Raw genomic sequence first — 21,379 nt, forward strand, 5'->3', positions numbered from 1 at the left:
ACACTCACTTACCCGTTTCTAACCTTACTATGCTAACCTACATACAACCAAATTAATTCTACCTTTGGTAACGACAAAATATCAGTCTCCGAAGAGACTGTCAAAAATTGCCAATGCCGACTATATTTCAAGTCGTCACGGCGGGGTATTGGGAAAAGTTTTCAATTAGCAATAATCGCGCCTCGGATAAACCTCATTGGCTACGATACTGCCACTGCGCAAAGCTGATCTGGCCTAAGCCCCGCTAACGTCCCCAAGCATTCAAGTTCCCATTACAAAAAGGAGAGTTTGAGGCACAGAGAAAAACGTCTCAATTATTGTTTGCGTTAAAATAGAACGCATTTACGAATATATTCACCAAAGTACATTGGCAGTTTCTGGAAATTCTGGTTGTGATTCTATTTAAACAGTGTTCGGTGTGGGCTGAATCAAAGCATTATGGGAGAGAATATGCTAATAGCCAACTCAGAGGCGGCGGCGGGTGGAATGTGGGGGTGGGGTGAGGGAAGTGCTACAAATGGCTGCCTGGGCTCGTCTCCCTGGGCTCTGGGAGTGGCTTTTCAGCGTCACGGTCCTCCTCCCAGAGGTGTTTTCGTTTCTGGAGTGGTGTCTTTTTTTTTTTTTTTTTTTTATCCTGCACGTAGTTAAAACGTGTGTGAAATGGCCGTCACATGTACTTTCCACATATAAATGTTAGTTTAGGGACGTGGGATGCAGTCACAATTCCGCGTTCCCAGTTGGCAGGGGCGGAGCCCTGGACCCCTGCCCTGCTGCTTTGGTGGATGTCAAGCTGTGAGCTGGATGGGAAGTGCAGCAGGAAGCACTGGACCCCGGGCACCTGTGGGCTCCCAGTGCTGCGGGTGAACCGGCTGTTAACTTCACAATGAGATCACTAACAGATTTCTCCTTTCTGAATTCCCAAGTTTTTTTTTTTTTTCCAGTCCAGAATTAGGAAATTTCAGCAGTTGTTTTGTTTCGCCCTTGTAAAGTGTGTGTGTGTGTGTGTGGGGGGGTGAATCTGAAAACGTGGAACCTAAATTTGTGACCCAAAATTTGTGGTGCTAGGTCTGCCCCTCGCGGTGTGATTATCTCAAGTCTGGCACAGCCTAACGTTAGCATAGTTAGGACAGTGAAACTCCAACTCAAGGCAACTTGAGGAGCCCGAGTTTAACAAGCAGGGGAGGACACACATTCTTTACATAACTTGCATTCCTGCTTTGATGCTCCAGTGAACTGAGCCTATCCAAGCCATTTCTGAAGAACCCTAAGTCTTAATGACCACGGGAATTCCATTCCATTTATTACAGCTTTCTGGATATTGTGTCTCCAGATGCTGTTTGAAGTGAAATTGAAAGTGAGTGGATGAACGGGATTATACATTCCTTTGTGAAAAAACTTGCAATGGAGGAAATAAAAGAGAAACAGTAAAGTCTTATGCAAAACGACTTGAAAGTGAGGAATGAGTTCAGCTTGCTGTTTTCTGTGTTGTTGGTGGAGCGGGCACCTGCCTGGCTTTTATCCATGCAAAAGGCCATCAGTGAATACTGCAATGTGTACGGAAAACCAAAACCCTTAATAGAAAAGCAGAACCCCGCCTCCTGTCTCCCTTAGCACAAGCGGTGCTTGCTTGCCTTTTATCAAGAAGAATTCACTGATTTAAGGGAGTGATGCAGCTGGCCTTATAGGCTACTAATCAACTGACTCAAGGACTCATTTTCTTCTCCAACAGACAAGAATGGTGGCTGGTGTTGTGCTGGAGTGATTCCTGGAGAGGTCAGCACAGAATGTAGCAGCTGAATTCGCTATAACCTGGCGACCAACTGGAGCCCATGTGGCCAACATAAATTCCCTCAAGAGCATGATATGACCAATCAAAGGGAGGCCATGAGATCCACTGACCAACTATAACTTGGACACTAGCTGATCGTGCAGCTCTCAGCCCCAGTTCTAGTACATAGAGCCTTCATTCCAACTCTTCAGGGAGCCCAGGAATTCAGCAGGGGCTCCCTGGCTTGTTCCTCTGAGCTTTGCACTAACCACCCCATGTTAGTGATTGGCTTTCTGCACAGTGGGTTAACCAGTTTGGGGGCTCTACTGTGGTGGGGTAGGCAGCTAGCTCAGGATCATGGGCTTGGAAGCCACTCCCCTACCACCACGTAGGTGTTCCCTCCTGCCCACCTGTGATGTTTGAAGAACCTAGGTGTTTTCTACTTTTGTGGTTTCTGCCTTGCTTGCTTGGCTTGGGGCTGTGTGAACTCCAGGCCTGATAGTCTACGTGACACCTGGCAGGTCACGTAGGCAGAGCACTCATCGGGAAGCAGATCCCTGGTGTGCTTGTTAGATAAGTTGCTCATTGCCCTATAGCCCACCAGTCTGTACTTCTTGAAAGTTGCTTGCTTCAAATCCACCAATTGAAGCCTGCCAACTTGTTCTTTTTAAAGGTTAACAGTTAAACTGACCAATCACAACATTGTGTGGAACTTGCCTGAAATGTATAAAAGCCCTGTGCTGTTGAACCTCAGCCCCTTTTTCCTTCTGGCCCTGTGCTGCTGATGCTGATTCTGCTGTTACTGATGCCTTTCCTTCTGGGCGGAGGTGATGGCTGGGAGCCTAGGCCAGCCTGAATAAACGGCCCTTAGGTGTTGGCACCGACTTCAGACTCATGATGGTTTTCTGGGGATCCCAAACTTTGGGCACAACAATGTTCACCTATTATCATCTGGAACCTCAGAGGGGGTGGCATTGCATTGTTGCATCACTACTCCTCTCACAAGCCCCAATAAAGGCTCCTGATGAGGAGAGGCTGGAGCTCTTGGTCCTGTGCTGGACTCTGTGCTGGACCCCAGTCTGGACTCTTGGCCTCTGCAGTACCTCTGAGGACAGGTGTCCCCTGAGCATGGTCCCTGTGTGTCTGTATTCCTCACCCTATGTCTACTGCTTATGTAGGACAATGAGGGTAGCAATGTTGTTTCTGATTTGTGTGCTATCAGGAGTTCCAGGAGAGGTGAGGCCTAGCAGCAGTGGAATGTGGGCAGAGAAGCCAGGGAAAAGAGAACATTTTCAGCTTTGTAAGTGTGTCTAGGCTATTTGTAGCATGTCTCTTAGGATAACTTCTGTTGTTGGGGAAGCTGGCACATAGATCTTCAGCTTAATGGATGGACTTCAGGGTGATGACTATCTGTTCCTCTTGGGGTTGTGATTGACTGGATTGCCGTAAGGACTTGTGATTTGCTGTCTCTAGTGGGCCCTGTTATCACCAAGCTTAGTTAATAAAGACTCCTTAATAAACTGTAGACATGTCTGGCATGATCTTGCTCACACCCCACAACAGTTTCACCAGGGACCAGCTTAAGGTGTTGTTTGGCAACAAACTGCTGTATTATATTCAGGTGTACACCACATTCTAGGCAGTTCCCTCTCAGGTCACAGGATGGGACCTTCCCTATGGTTTTCTGAAAAAGAACAACCTGGCCACAGATAAGGATGTTGGTTTGCATACCTTGCTGCCTGAGAGCTTCCTGAATGTGCACTCAACCCACCTCATGAGTCATCCCTGTGTTATCTCCTGGGGAGAGTTGGGAGTATGCAACTGGGCACAGAAGTGAGGAAATTCCAGTGCATTTCCTGTGAGACTGAGGCTGCAACTGGTGAAGTTTCTTCTCCGGTGTCTTCATATCTATAAGCTAAGTAAAGCTCCACGTTTCACTCCTTTACTTGCCATTCTCATATTTCTGAGTCAGAAATACTTGCTTCTTTCACCCCAGGTGAGGCTCTTTTGGGGACTCCCCAACTAGACTGCTGGACTTAGGCATTGGCCAAAGAGAAAAATCACAGGATGTGTATTGGGATTGGGGTTGTTTGAGAGGATCCAGACGGCAATTAGGGTCTCTGGTCCCTGGTAAAGTTACCTTTTTAGATATAAAATTGAGCTTCTCCCCATTTCTTACCCTCCCAAGAACATGTTCTCCCTTGAGCAGTGTGTATCAATCACCATATCTTAGAGTTGTTGTCATAACAAAAGCAAGCAGACAGACCATACTAATTCCATCTATGGCTTCTTATTGCCAAAGAGATGATGCCTGAGTTTTCAGCTTATTATCAGAATGGGAGGAGGAAGCCACCAGTCCCACCCTTTCGATGTCCTTTGGTTCTGGACAAGGTGCTGTATCACTGCCCACTGGGAATGGTTTCCTCTCCGCCCTTTGTCCCCCTCCCTGAGATGGTGCATAAGACCCTTCCACCATTTCCTCGGGACTTTGCCTTCCTTGGAGCTCCTTCCTGTCACCATGGCAGGACATCTCTCCCTCTCTTAAATAAATCTTGCCTTGCACACTAACATTGGACAAGGAACAAGGCTGCTGTTGCTTTTTGTATTAGATTTCCTGCAACACCCTCAGTTATTGATACCTGTGCAGTGGGCAGCATGTCCAGATACATGAGGGACATGATGGCTAGCTTATCCAGGCTAGCAGGAGATGTCAACGGTCTCATCAGAGGATGGGCTGGGATAGCCCAGACAATAGAAAATGACCACAGCAAGGTTAGGTCTTCTGAAACATTTCTGGGTCATGTGCATAACCTGACGTTTGCCATAATGTTGGCTTCTTAGAAAGTCCTGAAATAGAACTGAGAGTGCTTTGTCAGTCTACCTCATCATTCCAGAATGAGGTTCTTTCTTTTACAGCTCAGGTAGTAAGAGGCAAGCTGATTGACCCAAGTAGTTCTCTGTAAACAGAATTGGAAAGTCCTGTTCGTTACTAGAGGTAGTATGCAACTCTTACTGATTGGATGGCTTAAAATATATGGTGTTTAAATTGGATATCTGTGCTATGCCACTACATTTAAATGGATCACTTGTATCGTGCGCTGATGTGAGCTTGGTTTATTGGATGATTTGCATCATGTGCCAATGCTCTCTTAGCTGTTTGGATGATCATTGCTTAAGAAAACCCTGAACATGGCTGATTGGGTCAGACAGCTTCAGTGTGAAAAAGCCAGATTTATTAGAGATATTAAAGATGGAAACCTATTGCAGCAGGAGGGGGTTTGGCTTCAAGAAAGACCCTCCATTCTCAGAGTCTGTCTGTGGAAAGCCATATAGCAAGCAGAATGGGGAGGCTGAGAGTGATGGATTCAGGCAAACAAGAGCACAAGCCTCACTCTATCACCGACTTTCAGGGGGTACTTGGGAGGGGAGTAGTTACACAACAAGTCAATATAATTTCTATCAAAGATTTTTCTTTCTTGTTTTCACCTAACAGGGCAAGTTCCTTTACCTTCCTTGATCTTGGCAAGTGTCATCTATCCTCAGGCTTCTTTAGCCTTCTTTAAATACTTTCAGCATTTGCTCTTGGATGTCGCTTTCCAGTTGTCTGATTTTTGACACTACACTTCCTGCTACTTATGAGACCACTACTCATCAGACAATTTTTTATTTTCTCCGAATATGAGAAATAGATAAAGTTGGGGTGTCTGGTCCCTGGTGAAACTGTTGTGGGGTGTGAGCAAGATCATGCCAGACATGTCTACAGTTTATTAAGGAGTCTTTATTAACTAAGCTTGGTGATAACAGGGCCCACTAGAGACAGCAAATCACAATTCCTTATGGCAATCCAGTCAATCACAACCCCAAGAGGAACAGATAGTCATCACCCCGAAGTCCATCCATTAAGCTGAAGATCTATGTGCCAGCTTCCCCAACAACAGAAGTTATCCTAAGAGACATGCTACAAATAGCCTAGACACACTTACAAAGCTGAAAATGTTCTCTTTTCCCTGGCTTCTCTGCCCACATTCCACTGCTGCTAGGCCTCACCTCTCCTGGAACTCCTGATAGCGCACAAATCAGAAACAACATTGCTATCTTCATTGTCCTACATAAGCAGTAGACATAGGGTGAGGAATACAGACACACAGGGACCATGCTCAGGGGACACCTGTCCTCAGGGGAGGCCAGAGGAAGGAAGTACAGAACCAGGTACAGGACCAAAAGAGCAAGGCCCTCCTTGCCAGGAGCCTTTATTGGGACTTGTGAGGGGAGTAGTGACACAACAATGCAATGCCACCCCTCTAGGATGACAGGTGACAGTCACAGGTAGGCAGGAGTGAACAACCAGGTGGTTGTGCAGGGAAGCTGATAAGGGCTTTTCCCTGTCAGCATGGAATTAACATTCCATTGGCTTTAGGCCCCACCTTCAGGACAGAGGGTGAGGGACACAGACAAATTCCATTTGCCCACTGTCAGTGGGTGCTGGCTATCACTAGCTGCACCCATAACAAAGTCACTTTATGAAAATATAAAATCTTTCTTCTTCCACAATGCTTTTATTCTTCCAAGGGAACATTCTAAGTCTGCTCCTTGAAGGAAAGCAAAGGGAGGAAATCAGAATATCAGTTTCCATCTCTGAGTTATTGTGATGACAAAAGCAAAGAGATGGTACCTGATTCCTTAGTTTCTTGTAAGAATGGGGAGGGGAAGGCCAGTCACACCCTTTCAGAGTGGCCTTTAGTCCCTCTCCTGGATGTTGTTTAAAAGACACCACTTCCACCATTTTCTCAGGTCTTTCCTCCCTTAGAGGCTCTTCCTGTCACTGTGACAGGAGACCTCTGTCTCTTAAGTAAATTTTGCTTTGCACACTGAAATTGCCTGAAAATTTCTCCTTTCACATGACATAAGAATTGAGTTTGCTCTTTTATTTTGCACCAAATTCCATGCAGTTTTCACTTGAAAAGCAGATTTATAGAGAGGAGAGACAGAAAGAATATCTTGCAACCAATGGTTCACTCCCCAAAGGGCCACAGCTGCTGGAGCTGGGCTGATCCAGAGCCAGTAGCCAAGAACCCTCTCTGGGTCTGAATGGGTTGTGTATTTCTGAGGTGTGACTGCTTCCCAGAGGTGGAGTTCGATATTACACCTTGCTCAGCTTTGATGAAAGCAATATTGCAATATTGATGGTTGTGTATGCAGGTTGTGGAGTTCTTTGTATTTTTGAAGAAGGTGTAAAAAAAAAAAAAAACAACCCAGAAGAATACAATGAAGAAGCAGCAGAGAAGAATCAAGAGAAACAAGTAGATGATGTCTGGATTGGAAACAATGGTGGAAGCACGAGATGCTACAGCTGACTGTAATCACGTGCATCTCTAGAGTCCCAGGGTTCTGTCGGAATAACTAAAGCCTGGGAGAACTTAAATGTTGATGTGGTGATGAACATCAGTGCCCATGATCATAGGGAACAAAAAGCTTCGTCTCTTACTTGAATTGCAGAAAGCTATTGAGAATGGGAAATCTTTCTGTTAGGAAACAGACCTTATAACCTTACGGAAAATGAAATATGTAATTTTTGTTTGCATGTTCATTTTTAGGCAGTCACCTTGTTGTAATTTGACAAAATCTGTCCAAGAAATGAGCCAGAGGCAGACCTGAGAAGCTCAAGTGTCTTTGTGGGGATGGCAGCCCCACAAGATGTTGACAGACACCACCCGGAACCTCCCAAGTGAAGGGTTTATAATGCACAAAGCACCTTCTGGGTAACCAGAAAAACCAGGTAAGGCAGTAAAGAACAGGACACTGTCAATCAGATAAGGGCACAGAGAGCGCAAGTGGGAGCTGTAAGCAATTTACAGAAGCAGAAACAAGCTGTGTGGGAGAGGAGTACAGCCCCACAAGCCAAAGACAGTCAAAAACAGTCTTTTAAGCAGAACAAACATGAGTCATTGGCCATATATCTGGGACTTGTGTTTCAGCTCTTGCTCAAGAGGATAGGGGCTTGGGTCACCAGGAAATTAAGATGGAGTCAGGTTGTCTGTAGTGTAGTAATGCCCTTGTTGGGGTAGGGCTTCAGGGAGGTGGGCTATTACAACCTTTTAGATACTAAGCAATATTTAGGTTGTTGTTGTTGTTTTTTTCCCCAGCTGAGATGCAAAACGTCATTCAATCAATGTGAGGGTTCTTGCCTCCCTAAAATTACTACTGAAATAGAAATATGTGTGCTTTGTTTCAGCATTCTCAGTGGTACTTTGTTTGTGCAGGGCTGAATGTGGTGGTTTTCCTGAATTTCATGACTGCTTGTCCTACCCGTGTGTCTGGTTTCTTCTGGGTCACAGTGTGAGGCGGTTTTGAAATGAGTTCCATGTACTTGAAGCGTGGCTTAGTCTGCCTGCAGACTTCAAGAATCACCAGGAATAAGAGGGGCTGGCTACCATCACTGGGAGGAAACTCTCCTTTTGGAATATCTTTAAGTTAATATCAGTTTCCATGCCTGCTGGTGTCTCCTGTTGGACTTGTCCACTTTGCTGTGTCTGCCAAGCAATGTTTGATTAAGTAGACTACTTGGTATTCTGGAAGTTTCTACAGAGTGAAAGAAATCTGCTGGGACAATGATAGATCGGGCAGAGCAGAAGTGACTCCACCATCCTAAGTGGATATTTCCATCCAGGAATGTATGGAATGGTGAATCACCCTAACCTTGCCGCTGTGCAGAAGGTCAGCACCCTTCATGATGAAGACCCTGCCCTACGCATCACACGCATGCACAAACCGAGGAGCTGCTGCCTTCTCCCATGCCCCATGCGTCAGATGTATAAAAGCCCAGGGCTGTGTGCCCTGGCTGGCCATTTCCTTCACGTGGTCACCCCTGCCATGGGGACGTGGTCCTCGGCCCTCTCCCCTGACTAATACAATTCTCTGCACTAAAAGCTCCTCTCTTTCCCTCACTTCATCACCTTCTAAAGCCAGCAATGCCTGCATCTCCCTGGAAATGATCACTGACTTCCTTGGTCATGTTCTTCGAGTGTCTCAAATACAGCCCATGTGATCAGTGAATATTCCATTGAGAGAGAGATGGATTTGAGCGTGACATCTTCACGTGCTGTAATGATTTCCGTGTAAAAGAAAGATGTCTCCATGATGCTCTCTTTTATCTGTGATATTCAGTTTCATGATTTTGTCCTAACAGTTGCATGCATTTCAACATATTTTGGTGATGGTATCCTTTTTGTCCCTGACTTTTAAAGAAGATCATTTTATTTCTGTAAAGTGAATGCATTTCGTGAATCAAACTTGTGGGTATGTGAAAGATGACAGCACATTCAGTTGTTGTGTCACACAAAAGAAGAATTTTCATTCTGACAACTTCAGTGTGCAAAGTGAGATCAATTTAAGAGACAGATCTACTGCCATAGTGACAGGAGGGGGTTCCAAGGGAGGAAAGACCCGAGAAAACAGTGGAAGTAATGTCTTACTTTTTTATTTAAAAGATCTACTTATTTTTATTGCAAAGTCAGCTATACAGAGAGGAGGAGAGACAGAGAGGAAGATCTTCCACCCGATGATTCACTCCCCAAGTGAGTGCAACAGCTGGTGCTGAACTGATCTGAAGCCAGGAGCTTCCTCCAGGTCTCCCACATGGGTGCAGGATCCCAAGGTTTTGGGTGGGCTGTCTTCAACTGCTTTCCCAGGCCACAATCAGGGAGCTGGATGGGAAGTGGAGCTGCTGGGATTAGAACCGGTGCCCATTTGGGATCCTGGCCCTTACAAGCCAAGGACTTTAGCCACTAGGCCATGGTGCCAGGCCCTGAAACGGTGTCTTTTAAGGACAATTCTGAGAGAATTGAGTCAATCACACAGTCAGGAGACAATTGGGGTCTTTATGGGACCTGCTTTCCTCTACTTGTGTATTCCTTCAGCTTCCTGGGTCCTCTAGCCCAATCCTACGATTCTCAAAATGCACTGATGACCTTACTTTTACAGCATAAAGATAACCAAAAGCTCACAAGTCATTTGAGGACCAGAGGGATCATTCAAGGACTCCTGAGTGCACACTGGCAATACAGGACAGAGTTGCCTCCGGCTGTTTTCATGTGTGGAGTGAGAGGATGTGAAGAGTGACACTGATGGCTGGCCAGAGGTCTAACTTCCCAAGAAAGGACATTTGGAAGCCGGATCTTTTGTCCTGGCACCTGCCACTGTGGGCAGGACTAAGGAGAAGTCAAGTACAAATTGACCTGGGATCCAGGGCTGCAAAGCACTGCAGTAGAGAACTGCTTGTACTCTGATTTGAACAACTCCAAGCAAAATTCACAATATGAGGCTGTCTGTGTCTCTCCTGCTGATCACTCTGGCCCTTTGCTGCCATGAGGGTGAGTTTCCTTGTGACATGTCGGGTAGGAACTTGGCTCTATACACCAGGTAATGTTATTGTGGTTGGGCATGGGCCTGGAAAAACCCAATATTCTAAAGATTTGTGCTAATGCTCCATCCTCAGGACCCATGCTTATTTTTCAATTCCCAATGACCAAGAAACTTGGCAGGAAAACCTCTGAAGAAGATTTTAGGAAGTGTGGCTTGAGCTCTGTGCTTTGACTGGCATGTATGTTTCCAGTGGTCAGAGGTGCGGTGGGAGACCCAGGCATGACTGCCCTGCCTCATCTGAGACTTTGATTCTTTGACTAAAATGCTGAGTCTCTTGTGACCTTTTCTAGTCACTGGTGTCTACAGCCAGCACCTTAAGGAACTGTGGGAATGAAATTAGATTAGATGCATTAAGAAACAGAGGTCAAGGGCCCAATCTGGTAGTATAGTGGTTAAAGTCCTTGCCTTGCTTCCCAGCATCCCATATGGGTGCTGGTTCTAATCCTGGTAGCTCCACTTCCCATCCAGCTCCCTGCTTGTGGCCTGGGAAAGCAGTTGAGGGTCGCCCATGGCTTTGGGACCCTGCACCTGCATGGGAGACCTGGAGGAAGCTCCTGGCTTCGGATTGGCTCAGCTCCAGCCATTGTGGCCACTTGGGGAGTGAATCATCAGGCGGAAGATCTTCCTCTCCGTCTCTGCTCCTGTCTTTATATCTGACTTTACAATATAAATAAATAAATCTTAAAAGAAAAAAAGAAACAGTAGTCCAAAGGACCACTTCTTATATTTGCAGTGTCTAGAGAGTCTCCTCCCCAGAAACTTTCTGGTACCCATTGAACCCTCAACTTCCTAAGTCATGAGTTGAAGCAGGTGAAACTTTATACAGGGGAGGCTGTCAGTGTAGCATGCAATCACAGAAGAATCAGCACTTTTGGAATCTTAGTTTTCAGCCTTCAGATGAGTATCATTGGTTTTGTAGAAGTGCCAGCAATGAGGGTGAGCCAACAGATCTAAAAGCAACAAGATTTTGTGAAATTAGGATTGATTGTATCTGCTCTTATCACAATGGAATGCTTTGTCTATCTGCCTGTCTGCAGGATGTCCCAGGATGTCTGAGACTTACTTGTCCTTTGATTTTCTTTACTCATCACTGGACCTGTATGCTGCCTCTGATTCTGTCATTTCCAAATTCCACCCTAAGCTTGAGGTCTTTTTTTGTTTTGAAGATTTATTTTTTGATTACAAAGTCAGATGTACAGAGAGGAGGAGAGTCAGAGACATAGAGGAAGATCTTCTGTCTGATGATTCACTTCCCCAAGTGACTGCAACGGCTGGAGCTGTGCCAATCTGAAGCCAGGAACCAGGAGCTTTTTATGGGTCTCCCACGCAGGTGCAGGGTAAAGGCTTTGGGCCGTCCTTGACTGCTTTCCCAGGCCACAAGCAGGAGCAGGGAGCTGGATTGGAAGAGAGCTTCTGGAATTAGAACTGGTGCCCATATGGGATCCTAGCATTTGCTCAAGGGGAAAACTTTAGTTGCTAAGCCACGGTGCCAGGCCCTTGATGTCTTAGGTTAAGGTCACAGTAGATCCTATTAGGATCATTTTTTGGGTACAGGATAGACCAAATCCTAGAAAACATCGAACACAATGCAAGGAAAATGCAAGGTTTTTGAAATCTCGCACTTGGATACTCTTTTGTCCCCAAGCCATTCTAAGGATTCTGGTTGCCCCTTCATAATGTAAGAGCCCTTCAAATTTTCCTATATGAGCTTCTTAGGGGTGGGGAGATTGATGCTCTCTTTTTGAGTTTTAGCTACTGTTTGCATCTAATGATTTGTATTGAATTCCCCCCAAATCTACCTGAGATCAAGTTCAAACATCTTAATAAAACCATTGTCTCTTCAGCAGATTGGCGTTCAGTTTTCAGATCTGTGGCAATTTCTTTTTTATCACTCCCTTTCTTTTTTTATATATATTATTTTGTTATAATCGTACTTAGTTGATTAGGGTACAAATGGTCAAGGGCTACAGGAAAGTGGGTAAGACCATTGTTTCCACACTAATATCATCATTTTTCCCCCTTTACTGGGGGTGAGGGGAGAAACAAAGGGAGAAGCCCCACCCAGCTTCCCACCCATCCCAGGTCCCCAAGGTGAAGCATGCTCTGAGGGTCCTGTTCAAGCAGTTTTGATAGTTCAACAGTTCTGAACTGCTGCCAATCTCTCTGTGCCAATCGTGATGAAATCTATTTAGAATCCACTGGCTGACATATTCTTTTCTTTGTTGGGGTTCTGAGATTAGCAGTTCAGTTGGAGGGACTCCAAAGAAACTTCATCTGAGGTGATCCCAAACCTGATTCTTGTATGTGCTTGCCAGTACAGGGCCCGGCACAGTCCGTGGCCACAATCAGCTTATGCACATGCATGTGGTTGCAATTGCTGGGTCAGTTCTGTTTCCACCCCTGTCGTTCATGCGAACCAATGGGTGTTGTAGTCCAGCTCGATTCTGCCCCCTTCAAACTTGGCCCTCTCGCAAACCAGTGTGAGCTGCAGCCTAGTTGGGTGACTCCCCATAACTCCCACCATGCCTGCCCTCTACCCTGGTTCCATGCCTGCCAGTATTTACCTCAGAGTTGTTCGGTCTATCCCACATCCCATTTAGCTCTTGTACTTGTCAATGGGCATTGAAGCCTAGTTCAACCCAACCAATCCTACTATCCAGCCTATACACATACTGATGGGGGAGACTTTCAGTCCAGTTATCTCTTCCTCTGTCCTGGTTTTCGTGTTCTCCAGTGGGAGTGGTAACCCAAGATGGAGGTGCCCACTATTTCCTTACTAGGCCACTCCCACTCCGGGTTATGCACTTTCCAGGTGGTTCTGGAGTTTAACTTGACAGATTAAGTCCCTAGTGCCAGCCTCTGCCAATTGATGGTGTGCAAAGCCCAACAATAACACTCAGCCACTCTAATTTTTACTTGCATCAGTCAGAACAGTGAGCCCATCCTGGGCTTTCTCTGATCTAGCTCACATGAGGCCCACATAATTGTTGTAGTCCTGCCTGATTTGCTCTGCCCCCACCCCAACTCATGCTCTCCAGTGAGAATGGTTGTCCAGCAGGGGAGCCCACTTCCCCCCTTTGGCTTTGCTGCTTCTCTCTCTGGTTTTTACATGTGCTGTTTGGGCACTGCAATCACATCTGATACTGCTTACCCCACCTTGGCATTCCTTAATGTGCACTAGTTTGTGTTGCAACCAAGCCTGACTTGTCCCACACGTTTTCTGGTGCTCAGATTTGACAGTGGTTGATGTGAATGGATTCAGCCTGGATTGCCCAATACAGATGCCAAATGTATGCTGGTTGGTGTCTTCCTCTGGCCTGGTCTGAGTTGCTCCATATCATAGTTCTTATGCTTACCTGTAGGGGCTGTGTTGTGACAGAGGAGTTTCCAAGCTCCTCCTTCAGAACCTCTCCCTATGCCAGGTCTTTTGCATATTGGTGGTTCCATGGGCCAGCCCTCCTTGCTGGCCTTCAATCCATTCCAGTTCTTACTGTTGGATGTTTCACCCCAGTCAAAGGTTATCCATATCCAGACACTGCTCACATATGGCTCAGTAGGGGCAGAGACCTAGCCTAGTCTGTCCTATAGCTACCCAGGTTCTCCAGAGTGCCAGATGGTGCTGGCGCCTAGTTGGGATTGGTGCGCCCAGCCCCAGTCCACACTTGTGCCAAGGTAAATTGCAACTATATCCACACCAGAATATAGCCCCCTACTCTGGCTCCCGCATTCTCCTGTGGGAACCCCAACCTAGCAAGGGTGTACTCTCACAGCTCCCCAACCAAGCCTATTCTCAGCTCTAGATTATGTGCATGGCAGTGGTTACTCTGACCCAGTTGGCTTAGCCCCTCACCTGTCTCAGTTTTTGGCTTTGATGCAGTGGCCTAGTATCCCTGGCTGATGCAGACCAGTTGGTGTAAGTACCTAGTTTGGCATGACCTGTGCTCCATCCTGATTTCAGTTCTTCCTTGTGAGTTGAGGTTTGCTTGGCCCTGTCCAGTCTGTCCCTTCCAGTTGCAGCTCAGCCCACCCCACATCCTATTTTAAGATGCCTTTTCGGGTGCTACTGTTTTGACCTGCTCAGACTGTTGTCAGTTCCTTTAAGCATAAGTGATGGCAGGTGCCATGGTCACACCTAGCTCAGCCCACCACCATCCCAGCTTGTGAGCTACCCAGTGGGACTTGTATTTCCACAGGCTTGAGCTCACATTTCCCTCACAGAATGTACCCCCAGACCTGGTTCTCTCACATGCTGGTTAGTGTCTTGACCCTGCCAAGTGTGACCAGTCCACTGTTCCACCACCCAGTTAGGTACTGGTACCTAGCCCTGTCGGACAGGACCCCATGTATAGCTTTGGTGTGGAGTGGTGTGTGGCAGTCAGTCATGCTCTGTGCTAACAGCCCATCTCAGGATTCCCATTTGGGCTGGTGAATCAGTCTAGCTCAAATAGGTCTTTTGGACTCTTCTCTCCAAACCACTAGTCTCAGTCCGCAAGCTTATCTGAAATTTTTATGACCATGTTACTGGGAATCACCCAGAATTCATCCCTGGCCTACACTGATGTTGAGAGCTAAGGAGTTGATTAGTATTTGTTAAGCTTAGCTCCTGTAGGAAATGGGATTGAGGCTAGTGGCACATGGTCTGTCAGACTGATTAGCACCCTATTGTTCTGCTAGGGGATTGGAGGGAAAACTATATATGGCTGAATAAAGGGAGGCCAGAGAGACCTCTTCCACCATTACTGGTCTCCTGTTGGTGTTTCATTCCCTGACCTTGCCGTGTCCATGTTACTGGCTCAGATGGCCGGTACACACTCACACTGGCCTTATCCATGGGTGTCCCTAGGAAGCAATTACATATTCTAAAAAGCCCAAATCTTGCCACTGGGCGGCCAGCAGGCAGAACCTGGCACCACTTAGTGTGCTGGCCGCCTGAAGCCTAAGACTTGCTCAGTACCTTTTGGCAGTGCCTGAGTCTCAAGCATGGGGCCGGCCTGGATGGCACACCCCCCGACAGCCGCCACACTGCAGTGAGCTGCTTTTTCCCAACCCCACGGCTCAAACCCCTCCTCTCTCACTCACTTTCAAACTGGGTTCTCCAGGTTGTATTTTTGTTCAATATCCATGTTGATCACATGTTGTAATTGACAGGGAAATTTAGTTTGTAAGGAGAGAAATTTCAGAAAGCAATTCATGTGAGTTTGAAAACACCCAGACACCAGTTGAGTGATTCAAAACCTCATTTGATGGGCAGGGTCCTTCACTTTGATCAGGACAATCCTATAGTGGATGCAGAAACCTTGATGATCTTGTCTAGACTTACCAAAAAGCCACAGGGGAAAGATTTGATTTGTTTGTATTATTTCTACTCTTCTGTTGTAGGCAATGCTGTCGTCTGCCCAGCTGTTCTTGCTGAACACACAGTATTTCTGCTGGGTACTCAAACCCAGTTCAGATTACTACTGGCTAAGTTCAATGCACCACCAGAGGCTTCTGAAGCAATGATAACAGTGAAGAAATGCACAGACAATATCAGCTATTTGAAAAGGGTGCTTGTTGAAGAAGCATTGGTAATTTCTTTGTCCTTTCTCTGGTAGCAGTGCCTGTTCAGCCATACAGACAAGTCCAGATGTGCATGAGGTCATGTTGCCACTCTCTGAGGCACAAGAGAGATGAGCACCTGTTTTGTTGCTCACCTCACATAAGGTGACCCAGGACAAAGTCTGGATGCTTCCAGGACACATGCTGGATTAAACTCAGGCACAGCCCTCTTCCTGAGCAAGCTCCCCCTCTGGTTATCTACTTGGTGGTCAAGCACTTTGGGTCCTGAAAGGGGAAGTCTGTGCTGCAAGTGGTGATGTTCAATGGTTCAGCTCTGCTGCTCTCCCACCCAGCAGATTCCTCAGGGCAAACTCCGTTCTCCTAGGATGTGTCAGTAACTGTTGTATCTCATGGGGTTTGGGACTAGATCATGGAGTCAGACAGGGTGTGGAAAGGGGCATGTCCTCTGCCAAAAATAGGTAGTGGCAATCTCAGTTTCTGCACTAGAGTGCAGAGACAGAAATCCACTTACAGTTCTTATTACCCAATTCCCCTCCTCCTGGCCTCTGAGTCTCTTCGTTGTCACATGAACAGAAGATATCCTTGGTGCTGTATCTCCTAGGGTGCCACACTGAGCATTTACATGGGTTTTGTATTGACAACTACTGATTGAGGAGGATCTTTCCACTCATGTACATCTGGGTTTAGACTGTGAAATTCAGTTACAATCCTATAAAAAATGGAGTCCACTGGTGAGAATTCCATGGCCAAGTGGTAGAATTGGTACCCTGGGAGACTGGAATCTCCTGAGTATAGCAACTCCCAAAATCCCATCCCAATTCTGCTCTAGGTTTCTCAGCTATGGATGTCCTGCTGGAGATAGAAAAGATTCAACTGTATCCAACTGTGGTTATAATTTAGGGCTGAGAACGCTGATCCCTTGAGTGGATTTATTTATTCTGTTCTATTACAGACCTGAACCACATACTTCTGCCATTCAGGATGCCAGAAGAATTTTCAAGTCATACTGTTAAAAAAATCATGATTTGAAAATTGTTCCAAAAGAACTTTATTTTATAATTGCATTACTGTGTGTGAACTGCAGGTTTGCTTGCTTACCTAAGAGTCAGAGTAATAAAGAAGAAAGGACAACCAGTATGTGGTGGGGGAGGGAATTGAGGTCAGAGAGAGAGAGAGAGAGAGAGAGAGAGAGAGATGGAATCAGAGAGAGGGAAAGAGAGAGAGAGAGAGAGAGGGAGAAAGAATGTTTCACCCATCCTTCATTTCCCAGATGGCTGCAGTAGGCAGGACTGTGCCAAGTTCAAGCTAGGGAACAGGTGCTTCATCTAGGCCTCCCACTTGGATGGAAGAGGTCAAATGTCTGGAATAGTGAAAACATGTAGCAGTACCCACTGGGAAGCCAGTGTCATAAACAGTGACTTTATATGGTAACACCCCGATGCTGACCCCTCTGTGAACTTGTTAAAGTCCTTTATTTATTTTGGAAGAATCATTTCCAAATCTTGCATGTTTTGCTGTAAGTTTTTCTTTTTCCAGTTTTCTAGCCTAGATTTCACCCTGTTATGATCTCCCATTTTTTGCCAACCAAGTAATTTTTTTTATAGACAAAACTCCAATTACACCCTTGGTTTTTTTTTAACCTGATACTTTCAGGGCAATTATCTGATCTTATGTATTTTTTTTTCTGTGTCTTTCTGTGCTTCAATTTCAGGGAGAAATTTTGTTACAGTGTCCTGTCTGAGATGTGAAAAATATCAGATCCTGGTTTTTCAGGGATACCCTGATCTTAAGTTCAGAACATGAAGGTTTCCATGTCTTGCTTCAATAAATCACTTTCCTTGCATTAAATTGTGTGTCTTTCTTTGTTTCACTTTCAAAAATAAGATTTATTTAGTTTTATTGGAAAGATAAATTCAGAGAGAAGGAGAGACAGAGAGAAAATATCTTCCATCTGCTGGTTCATTCCCCAAGTGGCCTCAACAGCCGGAAATGCCTACTCCAAGGTGAGGAGTTAGAAGCTTTCTAAAGGGCTCCCATGTGGGTGCAGGGTTCCAAGGCTTTGGCCACTCTCGACTGTTTTCCTAGGTCACAAGCAGGGAGCTGGATGGGAAGTGGAGCAGCCAGGACATAAAGTGGTGTCCATATGGGATCCTGGCTTGTTCAAGGTAGGGATAGCCACTTCACACTGGGCCCCTGTGTGTCTTTTTTTACTAATGTAAAGTCACTCCCTTTGGTTGGAGGTAGTTTTAATAAAGTTTACCCAATTCGTATTAATAACAGGCGATTGCTGAAACCCAATGTTCAAAGACAGCAGAAATCTCAGCCATCATACAAGCACATGTTTGGCCAGGAAATCTCCTGTGTTACTTCATAGACCACCCCTTCTTGTCCATACTGATGATAAAAGTCAACAGCAGTTTGAGCACTGCTGATGGCCTCATTGTCTAGCCAGTGTCATCATTCACATCTCGAGCAGCACGCATGTGATGTCCTCATTTCTACTGCAGTCAGTTAGTGCTTGCTCCTCCTCTAGTTTTCACCTATGTCATGAGCAGAATTAATTATTTACAGTTGTCTGCAACTTGCAATGAGCTCCCAAGTGCCACACTTTAATTCACTCTTTGGATTTCGATGATTTTACTTACACAAAGTGAACACATTTCACAGTACAGATTTCAGAGCACAGTGATTCTTTCCACCCTACCGTTTCTCTCATGCACCTGGACCCGCACGGAGCCTTCTTTTGTGCTTCCCTGATTTTTACAGTGGCATATTTTCCTTTTATCTCACAGTTATAGGGTTAGCACTCCATTGGGTAAATATATCTACACATAGCAAATACTGAAATAGTAAAATACTTTAAAATCCTGTTATTGCTTTGGGTTTAGACAAAGGCTGTAAACAACAATCAAATCAAGAATCTCAAACTTGCTCATACAGATTACCTTTATGAAAAGATAATTTTAAAAAAAGGTTTATTTATTTTTATTGGAGTGGCAGATTTTGTAGACAGACGAAGAGAGAGAGAGACAGATCTTCCATCTTTTGGCTCACTTCCCAAATGGCTGCAAAGACTGGAGTTGAGAAGATCTGGTACCAAGAGTCAGAAGTTTCTCTCAGGTCTCCCACATGAGTGAAGGGTCCTAAGGCATTGGGCTATGCTCTGCTAATTTCCTAGGCCACAAGCAGAGAGCAGGATGGGAAGTGGAACAGCTGGGACATGAACTGATATCCATCTGGGACCCATGCGGTTGGAGGTGGTTTATTAGCCAATGGAACCACTGTGCCCGGCCCAATAGAGATTATTGTTTTTGCAGTTTGTGTATTAGTTATTACAGATCAGGAAAAATGTATGATATTTGCCTTTTCTAGACTGGCTTATTTCACCAAGTGTAAGGTTTTCCAGTGTGTCTGTTCAGTTGCAGATGTCAAGTTTTCATTCAATTCTATGACCAAGTAGTATTCCATAAGTGTATATATAGCATATTTTCTTTTTTAAATGAAAGATTTCATTCTTTTTTATTGGAAAGTAGGTGTTTTTAGAGAGAAGGGTAGACTGAGAGAAAGATCTTTCATCCACTGATTCACTCCTCAAATGGTTGTAATGACTGGAGCTGAACCTATTAGAAGCCAGGAGCCAGGAGCCTCTACTAAGTCTCCCACATGGGTTCAGGGTCTCAAGGCTTTGGATTATCCTCCACTGCTTTACTGCGGCCACAAGAGGGAGCAAGAAAGGAAATGAAGCAGTCAGTACACAAATTGACACCTGAATGTGATGCTGGTGCTTGCAGGCCAGTGCTGCCACTATGCTTTCCCACCACATTATTAATTCAATCATTCTAATGTTCTGGGCTGCAGGGAGATGGACTACCTAGAGCAGAATTAGAGTTAATTTCAGATGTCCAAGTTGGCCTGTGTTCTCATCTACTGAGTATTCTTAATAGGTTTAAAGTTTAAATTGACAACTGCTTTCTACGTCAGGAATTCTACGGCTCTGGACAGCAGAGATGGTGGTCCAGCACACCAGAAGAACCAGACTGGGATAGGGAAGCATGAGGCTGTGTGGCAGAGATACAAACCCAAGGCCCCAGACAGAAAAATTCATTCTTCCCACCTCAGACAATTTAGAATAGTGTAATGCTAAAATACGGTGGGGAGACACGGAAAAATAGAACCCTGGAAGGTTTATTTGTACTCAACTTTATTGAAAGTTCAGTCCACTGGTCAGGGCATGGGGAGAAGCCCTTACCCCAAAGCAGCCCTGTGAAGCTGTGGCAGTGAAGCACAGTGGATGTCCATGGTGGGAATTCTGCTCTGTGGGTCATGAACTTCCCAGCACTGAACTCTAGCTTTTAAGGGAATTTGCAGCTGACTTCCCAATCTAAACCCAAGGACAAACAGAGTGAGAAATCCCTTTCAATGATCACATGTAAGCGTCACAGCCCCATGAACGCATGCAGGGGATACATCTGGAGGGAATTCTGACAGAGATCACATGAAAGGAAATAGGAGGCTTAGTGACTGGGAGTGAAATTCTGTATCCGTAGCCACTGGTGGAGGAGGTCAGCCAGGTACAATCCAGTCTCACAGAGAATAAGCTGGAGTTTCATAGCTCTGCTTTGTCTCTCTCAGGGTCTCCACAGGGATGATGAGGATTGGATGAGTGGTACTCAGCCCCAGGAAGTCACAGGCAGTGAGGCAGCAAGCGGTGCATCCCAGCATTCTGGTTTATGACCATTATCTTTGTTCTCAGCCTGCATAGGCACTGTGGATTTCTTTCCTGTGACCTGAGAGGGTCAGATTTGCCCAGTATGCTGTGTATGCCTAGTTGAAGTTATCAGATATACGCAGAAGCATGTATGCCCCTATGGCCTGGTATCACGCTGCTACAAGGACAGAACCAAGACAGGCACCTTGTCTCTCGAGCAGCACATAGGCTAGCAAACTGAACTGGTTTCTTATGGTTGAACCTAAGTATAGATAGAATGAAATTGTTTTTCTCATCATAAGTTTGTTCAATAAAATATCTGATTATATGTATTTGTTGTTTTGTTTTTACACCCAAAGCATTTGAATGTGGGGTAAGGTTTGAAAAGTTGTGGGAACTCGAAAGCAACTTCTCAGTTGTTAAGGCGCCGGAGTTGTATTTTCCCGTGGACTAATAGTGCTAATGGCCATTCAGACCTTCATCATGGTGATTTCCTTAAGATCATACTGCAAGAGGTAGGCCTAGGACCAGAAAATCAGTTTCTTGATCACTACTTCAGGTTCTGTGTGTTCTTCTTTCAGCCACCATTGTGCAGACAATGACTCCAACACGCTAGGTGTTAGCTTGGAAGGACATGAAGAGCCGTTGCAAGAATACCTTTTGAATGCTGAATTTGTGGCTGAGCCTATGAATGTATTTGTTTCTGTAGTGTGCGTGACCTTGGGAGTTATTAATAAATATCTGTTGTAACAACTTAGGGAACTGGAGGATCCTAAAATTCTCTGGTTTGTGAACTTTGAACTTTGGTCAAACTTCTGTCAAACTATGAAGTAGCAAATAAATTGTAGAAGTAACACAATCTTACAAATCTTTGGTTGTCTTCCTTCTGTAAATTCTGGTTCACAAAGAAGCCTTACTGTAGA

At 45.4% G+C, this 21,379-nt stretch overlaps 1 protein-coding gene, 1 long non-coding RNA gene and 1 other non-coding gene across 3 annotated transcripts; 1 reads left to right on the forward strand and 2 right to left on the reverse strand.

Moving 5' to 3' along the window:
- Window positions 1-56: 56 nt before the first annotated feature.
- Window positions 57-20,820, reverse strand: LOC121157649. The gene is made up of 3 exons (XR_005884084.1): window positions 20,810-20,820; window positions 19,782-19,785; window positions 57-224 (listed from the first exon to the last, which is right to left on the reverse strand). It is a non-coding gene; the product is annotated as an uncharacterized LOC121157649 (long non-coding RNA).
- Window positions 86-226, reverse strand: LOC121157675. The gene has a single exon (XR_005884094.1). It is a non-coding gene; the product is annotated as a U4 spliceosomal RNA (small nuclear RNA).
- On the forward strand, window positions 10,014-17,596 carry LOC121157643 (secretoglobin family 1D member 2-like). The gene is made up of 3 exons (XM_040981971.1): window positions 10,014-10,137; window positions 15,569-15,756; window positions 17,460-17,596. The coding sequence occupies exons 1-3, from the start codon at window positions 10,083-10,085 to the stop codon at window positions 17,487-17,489; spliced, it is 273 nt and encodes a 90-aa protein (XP_040837905.1). The 5' UTR covers window positions 10,014-10,082; the 3' UTR covers window positions 17,490-17,596.
- Window positions 20,821-21,379: the final 559 nt, after the last annotated feature.

The sequence above is a fragment of the Ochotona curzoniae genome, unplaced genomic scaffold (assembly GCF_017591425.1).
Source record: "Ochotona curzoniae isolate NIBS_2020 unplaced genomic scaffold, NIBS_Ocur_1.0 contig_3527, whole genome shotgun sequence".
NCBI classification, from domain to species: Eukaryota; Metazoa; Chordata; class Mammalia; order Lagomorpha; family Ochotonidae; genus Ochotona; species Ochotona curzoniae.